At 30.7% G+C, this 16,084-nt stretch overlaps 1 protein-coding gene across 5 annotated transcripts in view; it reads left to right on the top strand.

Moving 5' to 3' along the window:
* LOC148610855 (uncharacterized) overlaps positions 1–16,084 on the top strand; it is a 24,570-nt gene continuing 8,486 nt past the window's right edge. For 2 of the 5 annotated variants that reach the window (XM_088590669.1, XM_088590674.1), the window contains exons 1-3: positions 1–112; positions 12,606–12,702; positions 13,493–13,562. In XM_088590669.1, coding sequence (XP_088446795.1) covers positions 12,612–12,702; positions 13,493–13,562 — 161 coding nt within the window. In that variant the 5' untranslated portion in view covers positions 1–112; positions 12,606–12,611. Of the gene's footprint in view, positions 113–10,223; positions 10,405–12,098; positions 12,214–12,295; positions 12,320–12,605; positions 12,703–13,492; positions 13,563–16,084 lie in introns of those variants that run through there. The other 3 variants (XM_088590670.1, XM_088590671.1, XM_088590672.1) reach the window with 3 other exon arrangements.

A 16,084-nucleotide genomic window follows, 5' to 3' on the forward strand; every position in this document is an offset into this window, starting at 1 on the left:
CAAATGACAATTATAAGGCTGTTGAATTATCCAATAGATTTGTGCTATGTGGATGATAATTTTAACATATTAGAAGATCAATCAATGAAAACTGGATTGTAACACGGAGCAGGTATGTTGTAGTCTACAATCATTTTCTAGTTTTTGATTTTTTTTTACTTTTTTACTAAAGGTAAGACATATGGATTTCTGTTCAATTTCTAACCTGCAGAAGAAATAATGCAATTTATGTATAGTATTTATTGCAAATATATATTTTCTTTTCCGTACAAATTATAAACCATTAAAATCTATTATTGTCCTGATAAAATAATATGTTTTAATTTTCAGGCTTCTAAGTAGCAATTTTGTTTTCTGTAAAGATAACGTAAAACCTTATTTCCATCAGAAAATAAGGATAACAGTTAATTAAGATGTGTAATTAATGTATTTAAGGAGTCTTTATAATCTTTTTTATTTCATTTTCCAAATGTAGGGGAAAAAACCTATAAGGTATCTACAATTGTTTTTGGTTGTTGTTACAAATTCCACTTTTTCTCATCGTATGAAATATGAAGATGCATCGGATTTCAAAGTGTATTTGCACGCGTATTCCATTTTTTTCTGAATTAATAGAAAAAACTCTATTGCTATAAACTTTAAATGGATATTCCAACATCGATCGTCCGAGGTTTCATTGCGTTGTTATCCACTAGAACACATTTTCTCGATTCATGTCCTGAACTAAATTACAAACATCAAAGGATGCAGTAGTCATAAATGAACTTAAGGTCCATTTAATAAGAAAATTAGAAAAAAAAGAAGCAACTGCCACCAGCGTACGACACCATGAATGAAACACACAACACTGAGGACAAGTCACATGCATGCGGCATTAATTTAACTGTAGAGTTTCTATCTAATAATCATTGTTATGTTAAATATCATGTATTCAACATTTTAAATTAATATAAGAATTTCAGTAATTGTTTAAACATTCCAATTCATGGCGCAAATATTGTCCAGTTTTGACCCGTAAATACAGAAAAAAAGAGTTCATTTTTTAGGGAAAAGATAATGTAAAGATATTTTCATTAAATGGTAACAAATCCGGCCGTTGAGGTAAAATAGGCACTGAAAAATACAGTATAAAAATTTCGATTTATTACTGCACTAAACAAAATTGAACAAATGAACTACAATAGAAGGATTCCAAAACTATGTAAATGTATGTACTATTCACACTGTAAGTCAGTGTGATAGGTAAATGGTCACACTATAATTCAGTTTTAGTTTTAGTGGAGTCCGAGTTGCTCATTTACTATGTATCATTTTCGTTACTTTATGTACTTTGTTGTGTTTGTCTGTTTTCCATGTCTGGTCTTTGTCCGTGGATTACATTCTTTTGATTTCCGCTATAATCTTGGTATTCTTGATTACTCTTTCAGTCTGATCGATATATGGTAATAATCTTTAAACAAAACATGTAAAAAAAAGAAAACAAAAGTAAGAAACAAAATTCACAAGTAAAAAATTCTTAAATTCGGAAGATAATAGAATTTAGAAGCAATATTTATCATTTATTAATACTTAAAAAATGAACCATCAGTATAGTTGGCCTTGTGGAAAACATAAGAAAATACAACGGTCCTCTGAAATAGAATCCGTACAAAACATACAAGGAAATATCCAACCATTTAAAACTATAAATGTTAATGATACATTGTAATTTCCACCCACATGTAAAGTAATGGTGGTTAGGTTGAAATTCAAAGTATGAAAGTTAATCACCCTTACGTTATTCTATAAAACAACATTAAGGTTATCCTTTTACAATCGTAATATCGTTAACGCCTATTGTTATAGTCTACCGTTAAGATGCATTAACTCTATCCATTCATTTTCACAGAAAATCCAATTACCTTATCAATCGATACTGTCGGACTTTTATTTTATAAAAAAAAATTGTCTGAGCAGTCTTCTTCTTTATTCACCTCTGTGTATCGTCAATCTTTGCTTACAACTTTGTACATTATTATTTTATGTATACACCTTAGAACTCTTTTTTCTTTTGTGCACACTTAAAAACCTGGTCACAAAGGAATATTGTCACCTCATGTTTACATGTTATATTGTCACAACTCCTACATGCTTCTCCGAATACTGTCACGTCTTGTATACATCTCAGAATATTGTCCCTACTCCTATATAAATCTAAGAATATTGTCAACACTCCTATATACATCTCAGAATATTGTCACCACTCCTATATACATCTCAAATATTGTCACCATTCCTATATACATCTAAAAATATTGTCACTACTCCTATGTACGTATCAGAATATTGACACCTCTTGTATACATCTCAGAATATTAACATCCGTAATTTATCAATATATTAGTGGTGATTGTCACCACTCAAATATACACCTCAGGACATTGGACATTGGCACTACTCCTATATAAATCTCATAGCATTTTCACGACAACTATATACATTTCACTGCCATATCCCAAAAATCATACCTGAACATTGCCATCATCTGATCACTGAGCATTTCCTGTGTATACCTGGAAACTTCCTTGTTCACATTTTTTTATCCTCTGTACGAACTCTTAGCATTCTCTGAATTTATCACTGTACATTTTCAACCTCTGCATACAACATTGAAAAATGCCAACACAGCCCAAATAATTCTCATCTTCTGGTCACATCTAAGACCATTGTCATCTCCTTCACATATTTTAGATTCATGACGAATCCCGTATGTATCTCGAAGCATTTTCGTATCTTTTGCATATTCTAGAACCATGTCCTCTCTTGTATGTATCTGCCATTTCTTTCCCATATTATATGTATACAGGATATCCCAAAGTATTGTCATCATCTGCATACACTTTAGAACCATATCATCTACAATACATATATCATAAAATATTGTTCTAACATCGTCACCTCCTGTATATATCCCAAAGCTTTATCAGTCTTTGCACGCATTCCAGCACAACATTTATTTATAGATTTTTGAATTTTGACATTTCCTGTGTATATCTACTATTTTGCAAACTATCAAAAAACCGGTTAGAGAGAATATCTTCTAAATTTATGTAAAGAACACTTAACTGACATACTCATACATGATAATTGGGGACCACCTAACTTTTTTTCTTGTAATGTTCCCATTACATTTCTACGGAACATTTTCCTGCCAATTATATCCCCCTAAAGGAGGCTTTATACAATTAATGATTTGTAATTTTACCATATAAATTTGTATGTCAAAAAATCTTTTTAAAATGTAAACATACTTAAACAGCATTGAAAACATACATGTCTGTATATTAGTGTAATATGACAGAAAAGAAAGTGTAATAGATATAATCTACCTTAAATAGATATGATCTACCTTAAATAGATATGATCTACCTTAAATAGATATAATCTACCTTAAATAGATATGATCTGCCTTAAATAGATATGATCTACCTTAAATAGATATGATCTACCTTAAATAGATAAGATCTACCTTAAATAGATATGATCTACCTTAAATAGATATGATCTACCTTAAATAGATAAGATCTACCTTAAATAGATATGATCTACCTTAAATAGATCTTCCTCTGATATTAAACATGCTATTTAACTATTGACATCCCCCTTGACTGTTATATCGCCATTCATGCTCGTTCTGAGTGATTTAATATCCTCTGTATTTGCTGCATGTATTGTTAAAATAGGAGGAGGACTATACATACTTAACTATATTGATCAAGCTTAGGAATACAATAATGGAAACTGACATCGTATGGAGTAATCCAGCAAAGAGTTTAAAGTCATTTAGTAATTAATCACAAATCACGGCTCTTAAAAAGATAACATTATAAATTTGATTCATCGATAAAATCCTTTAACAACATCAATTAAATGCATTTACAATGACGAGTTACAGAAAAGAAACTATAAACAACTATTCCATGCCTTACTTCAATCGGTCCTTGAATACTTCTTTAAATAAATCCGAACAAAATTGACCATGTTGAAATATTTGTACATACAGTAAATGACATAAACTATAGACAAATTTAAAACTAGTACAATATAGAGGATGCCATCAGTAAAAATATTTTGCATTTCTATACACAACTGTTTATCATACTCGAAATAGGGAAGAGGTAGGAGAAATGAATGAAAAACTTATTATAGTAAGTGAAGTGGTGGCTTCCTCTTATAGGTAGTAAATAAAAAGTGGGCTGAGATATCTCGCCGTGCACCCCTCCTTCAATCATTAACCAAAATATGCCTTTTATATACCCTCATATCTTCCATTTACAAATCTTTTTGTCGCCAAACAATAAACCGAAGCATTTTTATGTTTTTTTTATGTTTTTTTTTTTGTTTTTTGTTTTGTTTTTTTTTTTGGGGGGGGCAACTTTTTATACCTCCTTGAGTAAAAAATCTATTTCTACGTTTTTTTTTCTATTCTTCGAACTTTGGCTTTCTACAAAACGAAGTAAATTGACATATATATAGATATCAACATGTATCACAACGTCTAAGCTTTACAATGGTATCAAGAAAGTTGTGGCAACACAGGGTTTTGGAGTAAAACGAAAAAAAATGTACTGCTACCCCAACGGAAAATCACTTATATTGACATATTTTCAATGTCAAAACCCCTTTAGAGTATTTTTGATTCAGTAAAAATGGCTTGCTTGGTATTTTCTGTTTACTTTTATCATCATTAATACTTCTGGGGATCTTTCGGTGACGTGGCAATTTTCGTATACAGACTTTATCAAAAAATGAAAAAAAAATCGATTTTCGATTTTCCCGTAAAATTTCGCATAACTCTGACCCTACAAGTTTTGCTCAACTAGAACGTCTCAAATTTGGTATCATTCTATAGATAATCTTATTTTCTATATGAGTATTACATATATTATATTACGAAAAATTAACTTCCAAGAGCAAATTTTCAAAAAAATCTTTAAGATATAACCTATACCCCTAGAAACTGTTCTATGTATAAAACAGAATTCTGATTCAAAGCAAACCGACACTGTAAAACTCGTATTTCAGGCATTCATAAGCAAGATAATCTGATCAATTAAGGTACTTTTGAGATTATAATTACAATAAAATTAAAAAGGGCAATTTGTGAATTTCTTCTATATCACCCGCTATTTTTACTTTTTTTAATACCGTACTTTAAATAAATTTTGTGTGGTTCAGTATCTTTATAATGTGTCTTAGCATTCAAATGAGCCCAATTAATACATATTTCAACAAATTCCAAGCTCCATTGAAGTGCTTTTCAATAACTATGATATACATTATGACTATCTTTACATGCATAGACCTTTCATATAGAAATAACAATAAATTGGATGTAAAAAAATGTCAAATGTTGAATGTTTTAGGAAATGTCGTTTATTGGAAAGGGAAAGTTGAAGGTTGTAGTAAATGTCAGTTATTTGAAAGGGAAAGTCAAAGTTTTAGTAAATGTCAGCTATTTGAAAATTAAAGTTAAAGGTTTAAGTAAATGTCGGCTATTGGAAAAAGAAAACTTGAAGTTTTAAGTAAATGTCAGTTATTTGAAAGTTAAAGTTAAATGTTTTAGTAAATGTCAGTTATTTGAAAGGGAAAGTTAAAGGTTTTAGTAAATGTCGGTTGGTGGAAAGAGAAAGTTAAAGATTTTAGAAACTGTCAGTTATTGAAAAGGGAAAGTTAAAGGTTTTAGTAAATGTCAGTTAGTGAAAAGAAAAGTTAAAGGTTGTAATAAGTGTCAGTTATTTGAAAGGAAAAAAATAAATGTTTTAGTAAATGTCAGTTATTTGAAAGGAAAAATTAAAGGTTGTAGTAAATGTCAGTTTTTTTTTAAAGAGAAAGTTAAAGGTTTTAGTAAATGTCAATTAGACATGACAATCGTAAGTTCCATGCTGGTCAATTAAATTCCCTGACAATGATGGGTCCATGCTCCCAGTTTTTAGTTGAGTCCGTGTTGCTCATTTATTTTTGTTACTTTGTATGTATGATTTTAGTTACTTTATGTTCTTTGTTGTGTGTGTCTGTTTTCCATGTCTGGTCTTTGTCCCTGGATTACATTCTTTTGATTACCGCTATAACCTTGGTTCCCTTCATTACTCTTTGATTACCGCTATAACCTTGGTTCCCTTGATTACTCTTCATGATGGTTAATTAATCTTCATGACAATTGTAAGCCTTATGATGGTGAACTTAACTCCATGACAATCGTAAGTTTTATGCTGGTAAATTATATTCCATGATAATCATAAGCTTTATTAAGGTCAAGTAACCTTCATGACAATCGTAAGCTTTACAATTTGTAAGTAATCTGAATGATTATTGTAAGCTTTACGATTTTTAAGTAGTCTTAATAACAATCATACGCCTTATGATGATGAATTTAACTCTATGACAATCGTAAGTTCTATGATGGTTAATTAAACTCCATGACAATCGTAAGCTTTATGAAGGTCAAGTAATCTTCATGACAATCGTAAGCTTTACGATGTTTAAGTAATCTTAATGACTATCGTAAGCTTTACGATTTTTAAGTCATCTTAATGACTATCGTAAGCTTTACGATTTTTAAGTAATCTTAATCACAAGCATAAGCCTTATGATGATGAATTAACCTTCATGACAATTATAAGCTTTCCGATGGTCAGTCAATTAAACTTCATGACAATCGTAACCCTTATGATGTTGAATTCCTTACATCTTTGGACACATATCTTTACTTCAAATTTTAGCATGTTTTACATGATGGTAAAGAATTTTAAAACAACACTATTGCAGTTATCTTGGGCTTTGAAGTCCATAATTACCTTCAACACAAATATAATAGTTTAGATGAAGGGCAATCACTTGATCTTCAAGATAATCAATATCGCATTTGTCATTTTGAACATGCAAGTCCCAAAGCATGACTTCCGACTAAATGAATGTTTGCTTTAGAGAAGGGAAATTACAGTTTCAAACATGAATAATTAGAATGTTTCATTGATTTGTAATTTCATGTGAAAAACTAATTGCCTTTTGACTTTTTAATCGAAGTGAGAAAAATCCTCATAATTACTAACCCCAGTGATGTTCGTTTCAAAGATTCCTATAAAGTATTGTAAATTTCTAAAGAAAACTATTAAAAGATGTTTTCATACGAAAATAATCATTTCCTTTCGAAGATATTAGGATGGGCCTTTCACAACTTTATCGACATGAAGTCCACGCTTGACTCACTGAAATGGTGATGTAATAGTGTATACAGACAAATGCAAATGTTGGAATTTTTTTTGTTATACTCAACTTAACTTTCGATTGAAGCTCATCATTTGGGTCTGTCGTTTAAATTAGTGCAAGAATTGGTGTAAATCAGAGGTTTTAAAGCCTCCAACAGCAAGCATGATTGTTGGTTTAATACCATCAAATCAATGAAGTAATTAAGTTAAAGATATATTTTCGTAAATGATGTAATGCATAATTTAAAAATTATTCATAATATTACTTTATCAAATGCTTTACGGAAGACCAAAAGTAACATGTGTTGTCTAAAAATATCCTTTTTTCTAAGAGATGATTTTTTATTAAAATGTATAAGGAGAATGGAAATGATGAATAAGTCAAAGAGGCAACAACCACACTGGGATGAAAATGTCAGCTAAAGACCATCCATGGGTCTTCATTGAACAACGAGGAAACCCTCACACCACTAGGCAGACTGTAGCTGGCCCCAAAAACAACATTACACAGTGATAACTGTGATAGCTTCGAGACTTACTAAGATCATATGATATATCTTTTTTTAAGTTTAGTTGTTGCTATAATGCAAGCGGAATGAATTAAATTGATTTATTATTAATGAAATTTCAATAACATCCTGACAGGGTCGATGAACATAACCTTTTATTTACATCGCTTCTTTTTCATTTGCTTGCCTGTTTTTTTTTTTTTTTTTTTTTTTGCTCTGTTTTGTTTTGTTTTTGTTTGGGTCTTTTTTTCTTTTGTTTTTGTTTTGTTTTGTTTTGTTTTGTTTTTGCTTGTATTTGCTTTTTGTTTGTATGTTTGTTTGTTTGTATTTTTTTCTTTTTTGATAAGTATTTTTTGTATATAATAATTAATCTGAAAATACAAACAAAAAATGAGACTGATAACAAGAGACTGACTGTCTATTTTCACCGGAGACCGCCAACCGTTATGTCCATATATGACGGCTTATTGATTGTGTTAGTAAAGAATGAGATGATAGTAGAGTTGACATGTGTGTAAATTTTCCCATAATCCCAGAACTGTTGTCTTTAATCTTTATCTGAGAATTCCATTGAAATGCGCTAGGCAGAACGATGGTCACTAATTCAACATGTCACAATGGTATTACAAAAGACAATGGATAAGTCAAAGGCTAGACTTACTACATCTTTAATCAAATCTTAACCTCTATTGAAAAAAAAGCGATTATCACAGACAAAAGCATCGACAATATATATATATATATATATACATAGAAGGGTCTGAAAAATTCCCAACTATGTTAGAACTGTCAAATTTGCGATGCAAATTTTTTGTCGTTCCCTCCGCGGGACTCGAACTCGTACCGCTGTGACATCTATGGCAATACCGCCTGCACAAAGTCCAGCGCCCTAGACCACTCGACCAGGTAGGCTATATAAAAATACAGCTTTCGCTGTCCAGGTCATTCCTCCTCGTCGGTTTTATTTAGGGCTGTAACTAAGTACACGATGTATGGTAGTATGGGACAGTTCATTTAGATGTTATTATGTAGGGTAGAGGATCAAATTAATGATGCATGTCACAACAAATCAATGTTATACAAACGTCTCAGAATGTGACGACTCTATTCAATACACTGCTCCATCAGATCAAATTGGTACAGAGAAGATATGTAAACGTATAGAAAGGTCTGAGAAATTCCCAACGATTCCGTCGGATCAGTGTAATGAATAGAGTCGTCACATTCTGAGACGTTTATATATATATAATCATTTTCTCGTTCTTATTATAGAAATATGAACTTGTGTAGTGTAACTACAAGAATTGGGTTCAATGCTTTGACCATTTTTTCGCAATATTGTGTCAATATAAAGTCACGACATGACAGGAGCAGATACCAAGGGCAATGAGAGATAAAAACTTAAACCTAACTCTATTACCATGACCTGATAGAACGATATTAATTTCTGTTTCCAACGTGACAAACGCATTTCTTGGTCATAATGACATTCTTTTTTTCTCTGTACGTGACCATCAAAGAGAGTACCGCTAAAACGATGTGTTCTGCATTTGTAACAATTTCAAGTTTAAAAAGTTGATGAATAATATAGGACATAAAATACTAAATACATGTACCATTTTTTTTAGAAAATATTCCTTTTTAATGACATAGTTGTAAATAATCACTCTCCTCATTTATTTCATTTGTTGTATTTTATTTTACATTTCATATACACATGTATTTATTGCACGGAGGGAGGTAGAAAATGACAATAGCTATTGTTCATTGTTCATAAAATAATGCAATGTTGCTTCATTTACAAGCCTGACGACTACTTTTTATCATTATTTTAAAAAAATCAATCTCAGGCACTTATGCTTACCAAAAACAAAACGTATCCATTTTCTTATATTAAGGCAATTTAAAAAGCATTGTGAGATTTTACAACACATGCATGAAAGCTTTAACCATCTATTGTCTCTGTGGAATGTAAAGTGCATTAAGCGATACAAACTGTGTTATGTCATCGCCACTTGCCACTAAGTCAATAAATCACAAGAAGTATGGAAACATTCTCCCACTCTGCTATATAATTATCAGCCTTCTGTTTGAGAATTGAAGCAATTTTATTTCTCTTTTATTTTAAAGCCATATTGTTGAAATGCAATTTATTTTAAAGAGACAATGATCGATACCTGCAACAACGCTACATAAAACTATCATGAAAAAGCAAATATTTGTTTTAAAACGTCAACTGGTAACATCCACAAAATGATTAAAGTTTACAGATCGACATTGATTTTTTTGCTAGAGTGAGGTATACGTTTTTTGCATATTGGTGGAATATTTTTGTTGTTTAAATGAAATCCAATGAAAACTTTAACAAAAATTTATTGGATCCAGATATACCTAAAATTCAACTCAATGTTTACTCAAATAAGAAAAAGATACGTCAAAGCAAATATGTTTCATAATCTACAATTATCACGGTCAGTAAAAGCACTCCGTTCTGTGATAATAGTCCTTTTTCATATTTACGGAATACATTTTAGCAAGTTTTTTCAACGGAACATAACCCACCAACACTTGACAACGTCATGTCGGGTCTCATTAAGAAAGAGAAAATAGTAACGTTTTTCTTGGAGACTTAAACTATTTTCATTTCCGTAAGTACCTGAATTTTTTGAAATAAATTTACCTGGTCCATGCTCCCAGTTTTTAGGGGAGTCCGAGTTGCTCATTTGCTTTTGTTGCTTTGTGTGTATGATTTTAGTTACTTTGTGTTATTTGTTGTGTGTGTCTGTTTTCCATGTCTGGTCTTTGTCCCTGGATTGTATTCTTTTGATTACCGCTATAACCTTGGTTCCATTGATTACTCTCTACTACTGTTTATTGCTCCATTTTGACAATAAACCAGTCTGTCTGATGATAAATATGTAGAAAGTTACTCCCTTTTGCTTAAATCTAAAAAAAAACGAAGCTAAAGTCGGGAATATGAAAAAGGACTATTGGCTGTATGACAAGTATTATACAATTTTTTAAAAACAACTTTATGCGCTGCATAAATAAAATCTCCTTCGACCTGCTCCTGGATTGCATTCTTTTGATGTCCGCTAGTGTCTTGGTTCCCCTGATTTCCCTTTGATGTCCGCTAGTGTCTTGGTTCCCCTGATTTCTCTTTGATGTCTGCTAGTGTCTTAGTTCCCCTGATTTGTCTTTGATGTCTGCTAGTGTCTTGGTTCCTTTGATTTCCCTAAGAAAGGTACACTGTCGATCTAAGCCTACATATAATGTAAAACAGTAGCTAGTCTAACGTCAGGTCTAGATTTTAGATTCATCTGCAGTACTGTAATATTAGATGGAATTGACTATCAACACGCAAGACATCTCTATCAGCAACAAAGCTAATTTTTCACTTCAATGTTATTTTTGTTAATAACTCTTTGGTAAAATGAATAATTGATCAGATCGTTCGTTTTCTGTTCTGAAAATTATCAAAAATAAGAGAAAATGAACAAACCTCTAATTTAATAATTTAGCCAAAATCCTATTATATTACATTAATTTAATTACGGTAATATTTATGGAAAATAAGTATTGAACAAATATTGGCAACATTAATTTTTTCGTAAATTTGTGGCATCATAATTGACAAAATATTTATTTAATTTATTTAGCCACCGGTTTAAAAAAATGGCTTGTATTAATAAGTGATCTTGTAATGGAAACATGATGCAATGTACTTGGGAAAATAATATTTTGGTCCAAAATAAATTTCTGTTTGTTTTGTTTTACTACGTCAAACTTTTAACCTGCATATGAAAAGTAATTAACGATTTTCACTAAAGCCAATAAGTAACTGAATGTTACGACGATCCTTTATAATGAATCAACTTCAGTGAGAAAAGACTCTTGATTCTAATTTTATAAAGCAATCTTTTCAACTTGGTCTTTTCCAAAGAAAAAAAATACAAATTGCATTAAGTTAATTGAAATAATTAATTATTGATTATTTTACCCGGTACATTGATCTTTCCACGTCACAGTTGTAGGAGTAATTCAATGTCATAAAAAGAAAGACAATTGACTATAATGGTAATGCGTTAAGCGAACTGAACGGCATGATATTGTAGAGTGCTTTTTAGATTTGTTTCATTTTAAACTTCCATTTATCCTTTACTTACCTAATTTATAGCAGACATTTTTTTTATTACAAAAGATCTGTAATAAGCCAGCAATTTTGAACCACAGACATTATTGCTATTCGTTCAATTCGAATATGTGTAAAATTGGCGTCATTCTCTCATGTGAACATTTTAATTGTTTGATTTTTTTTTTCAACGAACGATGATATCTAAATCTTGTTACATTGATTGCTAAATGTCAAAAAGATATTAATATGGGAATTTGTGCTTAAAAGGTTTTGCATCGCAATTTTAACAAAACTGACGTTCTGATACGCAAAAATCTATCTGGTAGGTATTGATATTTAATCATGAGTTGTTTTAAAATTCTATTCAATATGTACCAGACTTTCCAACATCCTGTAGTGCAATAATTTTCGAATTAGAAGGAGCAAAGGTTGTGAGAAGTGTATATAGCCCACTTGGGAGAATATTATAACAGGGTTTTCCATCAGAAATCCATAACATATTTACTCTGGGACTTTACAGATGATGATATATCAGATCTTGTGATCATTTATTACGTCTTTACTCTATAATGTGTAGCTTTTTTGGTTTTAAAGAACGAAGCTGATATTGGCTGAAATATGATTTACATTACAACGTTCCATAAATAGTGATTTGTGTTGGTGGGTAATATCAGCCTTCTATAAGACTGTCGTTAGTTGTCTTATCTATTTCAGACGAGTATGAAACTACCATTGATGAAGAAGTGTACTGTCTCTTATATTTGTGGTTTGATTGGGATTATTTTGGTTCTGGTCAACGATATAGTAACAGGTAAGAATGAACAGGCTTACCGGTGTGTGGTGTTTACTCTACAGGCTTACCGGTGTGTGGTATTTACTCTACAGGCTTACCGGTGTGTGGTATTTACTCTTAAGTTTCTGAAGTTACTGTAGCACATTCGCAATCGTATGAAGTTAGAATATATTAAATTTTACCTTTTGATTATTTTGTCTTTGAAATGAAGACAATCTTAACTTTTTTCAGAGTTACAATAAGGTAATATAAGTCAATTTGTTTTACATTTTTTTATTGTCTATGTTAGTGATAATTCTACATATACTTCTCATTTGTCAACGTCTAGAGAATTCTTAGTTTTTCATTGGTCAACGCGATTTTTTTCTTAGTTTTTTTTTATTTTGGTCTCTTTGAATGAAAAATAAAGTTGTTAAATAAGACAAACAATTAATGTCACTGGTTTTCTAAAAGGAAATATGAAACACTATGCACATACGACAGAGTTTATGAGAAAACATCATTGCATGTAGCGGAGTTTACTTTTTGGCATTACAATAATGATTAAAATTGTAAAACCAATTATTAATGTTCTTTTAAATCTTCAAATTCTCTTCACATGGTCATCTTCCAATATCTTTATTTATGTATTTGTTTGTTATACTTTGTTGAAGCACATAGTTTGGATTTTTTTCACCTGTCAGATAAAAATGGATTGTCAATGAATATTGCCTAATGTATCAAAGTATGTTTGTTTAACGTGATATAAACATTATATCTAGTACATTTAGTATTTGAATAGTGACGAGAAGTATTAATTATGTTTCAGCCTACCAAAACAGTTATGACTCGTTCTATCCTGATGAAACTTTAACAGAAAATCTCCCAACAAATAAAAGGTAAACTATTTCTATGTGGCACTTGATTCACTCTTTTTTGTTATTAATTGCACGAAGATGCACCAAACCTACCTAGCTAAAGATAAAACCTATCAAAAGAACAGGTTGTGATTTGTATTGCAATATACAACAGGCTTTAAATAGTCTTATTTTATAACTCTAGTTCAATAGGTCTAACGATTAAAATGTTTACATATATATCAGCATGTGGAGTATCTTTTAATGCTCCCATCACATAACTTTCTTGACTTCTCCGTTATTTGATATTATCTTTTAAGCGTGTATATTCTAATATGTCATGCCTCAAATGTCTGTAGACCACAGCCGTAGTAAAACGGTGATTAACATATGACCAATGCCATAGACGTGTGGCATTGGTCATATGTTATCCAACTTTACCGACATCACGAAAAAGTTTGTTCCGAAACGATCGCCTGTTCATCTATGACGTTCGCCGCTTCTTCTCAAACCAATAAAGAAACTACTCCTGTTAGAATTGACGGAAACTCAAATTTATCATTGTTCTACCACGGGATGGCCATTTATGTCGCAATTTTAATAAAAAAAATGCAATGATATTTTTTCTAAAGGAGGTCAGAAAACCAAATGAGTTAGAATGAAAAATGAAAACGTTTTTTTCTTAAAAGGCAATTAAAAATATATTTGGGACAAAACTGGTTTTGCTACTCTCACGTATTTTTATCTTTTTTCTATGGTTCTAGAAATCAAATAGTGAACAATCTTTGGAAAAGAAGATTCTCTTAATTGTTAAAATATAGATCGATGGACTTTTATACATGATTGTTTAACGTAGATCATACCTATTACACTGAGCATTCTTTTCTGTCATCTTACAAAATCATACAGACATATATACTTTAAAAAACCTAACTATGCTTAGAATACTTTTAAAGAAATACTGACATAAAAAGATTGTATGGTAAAGCCTCCTTTTAAGGGGTGATAATAGTCAATGTTATGTAATGGAAATTTTAGTTTTTGTATTACAAAAAAAAAATATTTTGGTGGTCCCCATTTTTGAAAGTATGTCTGTTAAGTGTTTGTTATATAAATTCAGACGAAATTCTATCTACAAATTTTAAAAGTATTCAAAATAGTGAAATTCACCCACAAAAAAATATATATAAATTGCCTTTATTAATGCTCAATTATCTCAAAATCAAGTTTGGTGACCTATGTTTTCACATTAAAATTCTAAACAATGCTGATCTTGCAGAAAAACTAGGAAAATAAATGTGTATACTAAAATTATTTGGTATGATCTTCCTTAAGCTTGTTCGAAATAAGTGTTTTTCCAAGACACCAGCTTAATAAACAAATCACATCACATAAATTGGTGAACGTATTGATATGGTCTTCACATTATATTCTTATTTGCACTACTGATGTATGCATACCATTTCAATTCATATTGTATATAACTATCAAGGTATAGTTTATACCTACTAACATAATAGTTTGTAGAATTTTGCGTTAATACTGGTGTATTATCTTTGTTTACTAGAATATTATAAATTATAGTAAATCATATTGATACGTTTATAATCAACGTAGGCATTTCCAAAAATTCACTGCATATATCAACTTACACCAGCTGACCTTTTCGTTCGAGACGTATTTAATAGGTCTGTCTAGACTTTGTCAACGATCTGATTATGGTCAATTCATCGTGAAAATCTACACAAATAGGAATATGTTTTTGGTATAGATATTGCAGAAATAAATGTTTCAAAAAGTATCTATAAAATTTCTTTTCACTAAGATGTTTGATCGAGACAAGAATCAGAAGAATGAAATATTTTCTGTCAGTATATGACAATGTCATATCAGACGATAAAAATTGTGGTTCGACATTGTCATTCATCACTGACCACTTATGTCTATAAAACGATGAAAAGCTTCTCAGCAGGATTCTGTATCATCAGTGTGATCAATTACTATCACGCGGTAATCAAAACTGTTAACGGAATTATTTATATAGATAATAATACATGGCAAAATCTGATTACATGCGGATGATACCACCGGGGCTTGACTTCATGAGCTTGATCCATAAAACTGTCAATAATTCTACTAAAATGCTATTTTTACGATTTTTGCATTTTACTATCCATAGCCATACACTAAAAACCACAAGGGAAACAGGCTGCTATCTCGATACATGCCTTTTTATTATCTTCAACGGCACGAGAATTATTTCTGTCTAGTTCATTATTACTGCCTCGAGTCCCCTAATAGCGGTATTTTTACATTTCTGGTACGAATAAGGGATTCAAGAAACAAGTCTACACTCGTAAGATTCGGTTGGTAGTTCTGACTTTTTTACCCTGTATATATATATATATATATATATATATATATATATATATATATATATATATATATATATATATATATATATATATATATATATATATAGAAGAAGGTCATTTGTTGACAGAATATTTTGCCCATTATATACTTTATAAAGTGTGTTAACATCTTTATCGGTATCGTTGTAA

This window comes from Perna viridis, chromosome 7, assembly GCF_037379345.1.
Source record: "Perna viridis isolate PV_CMFRI_1.1 ecotype Kerala chromosome 7, ASM3737934v1, whole genome shotgun sequence".
Lineage (NCBI taxonomy): Eukaryota > Metazoa > Mollusca > Bivalvia > Mytilida > Mytilidae > Perna > Perna viridis.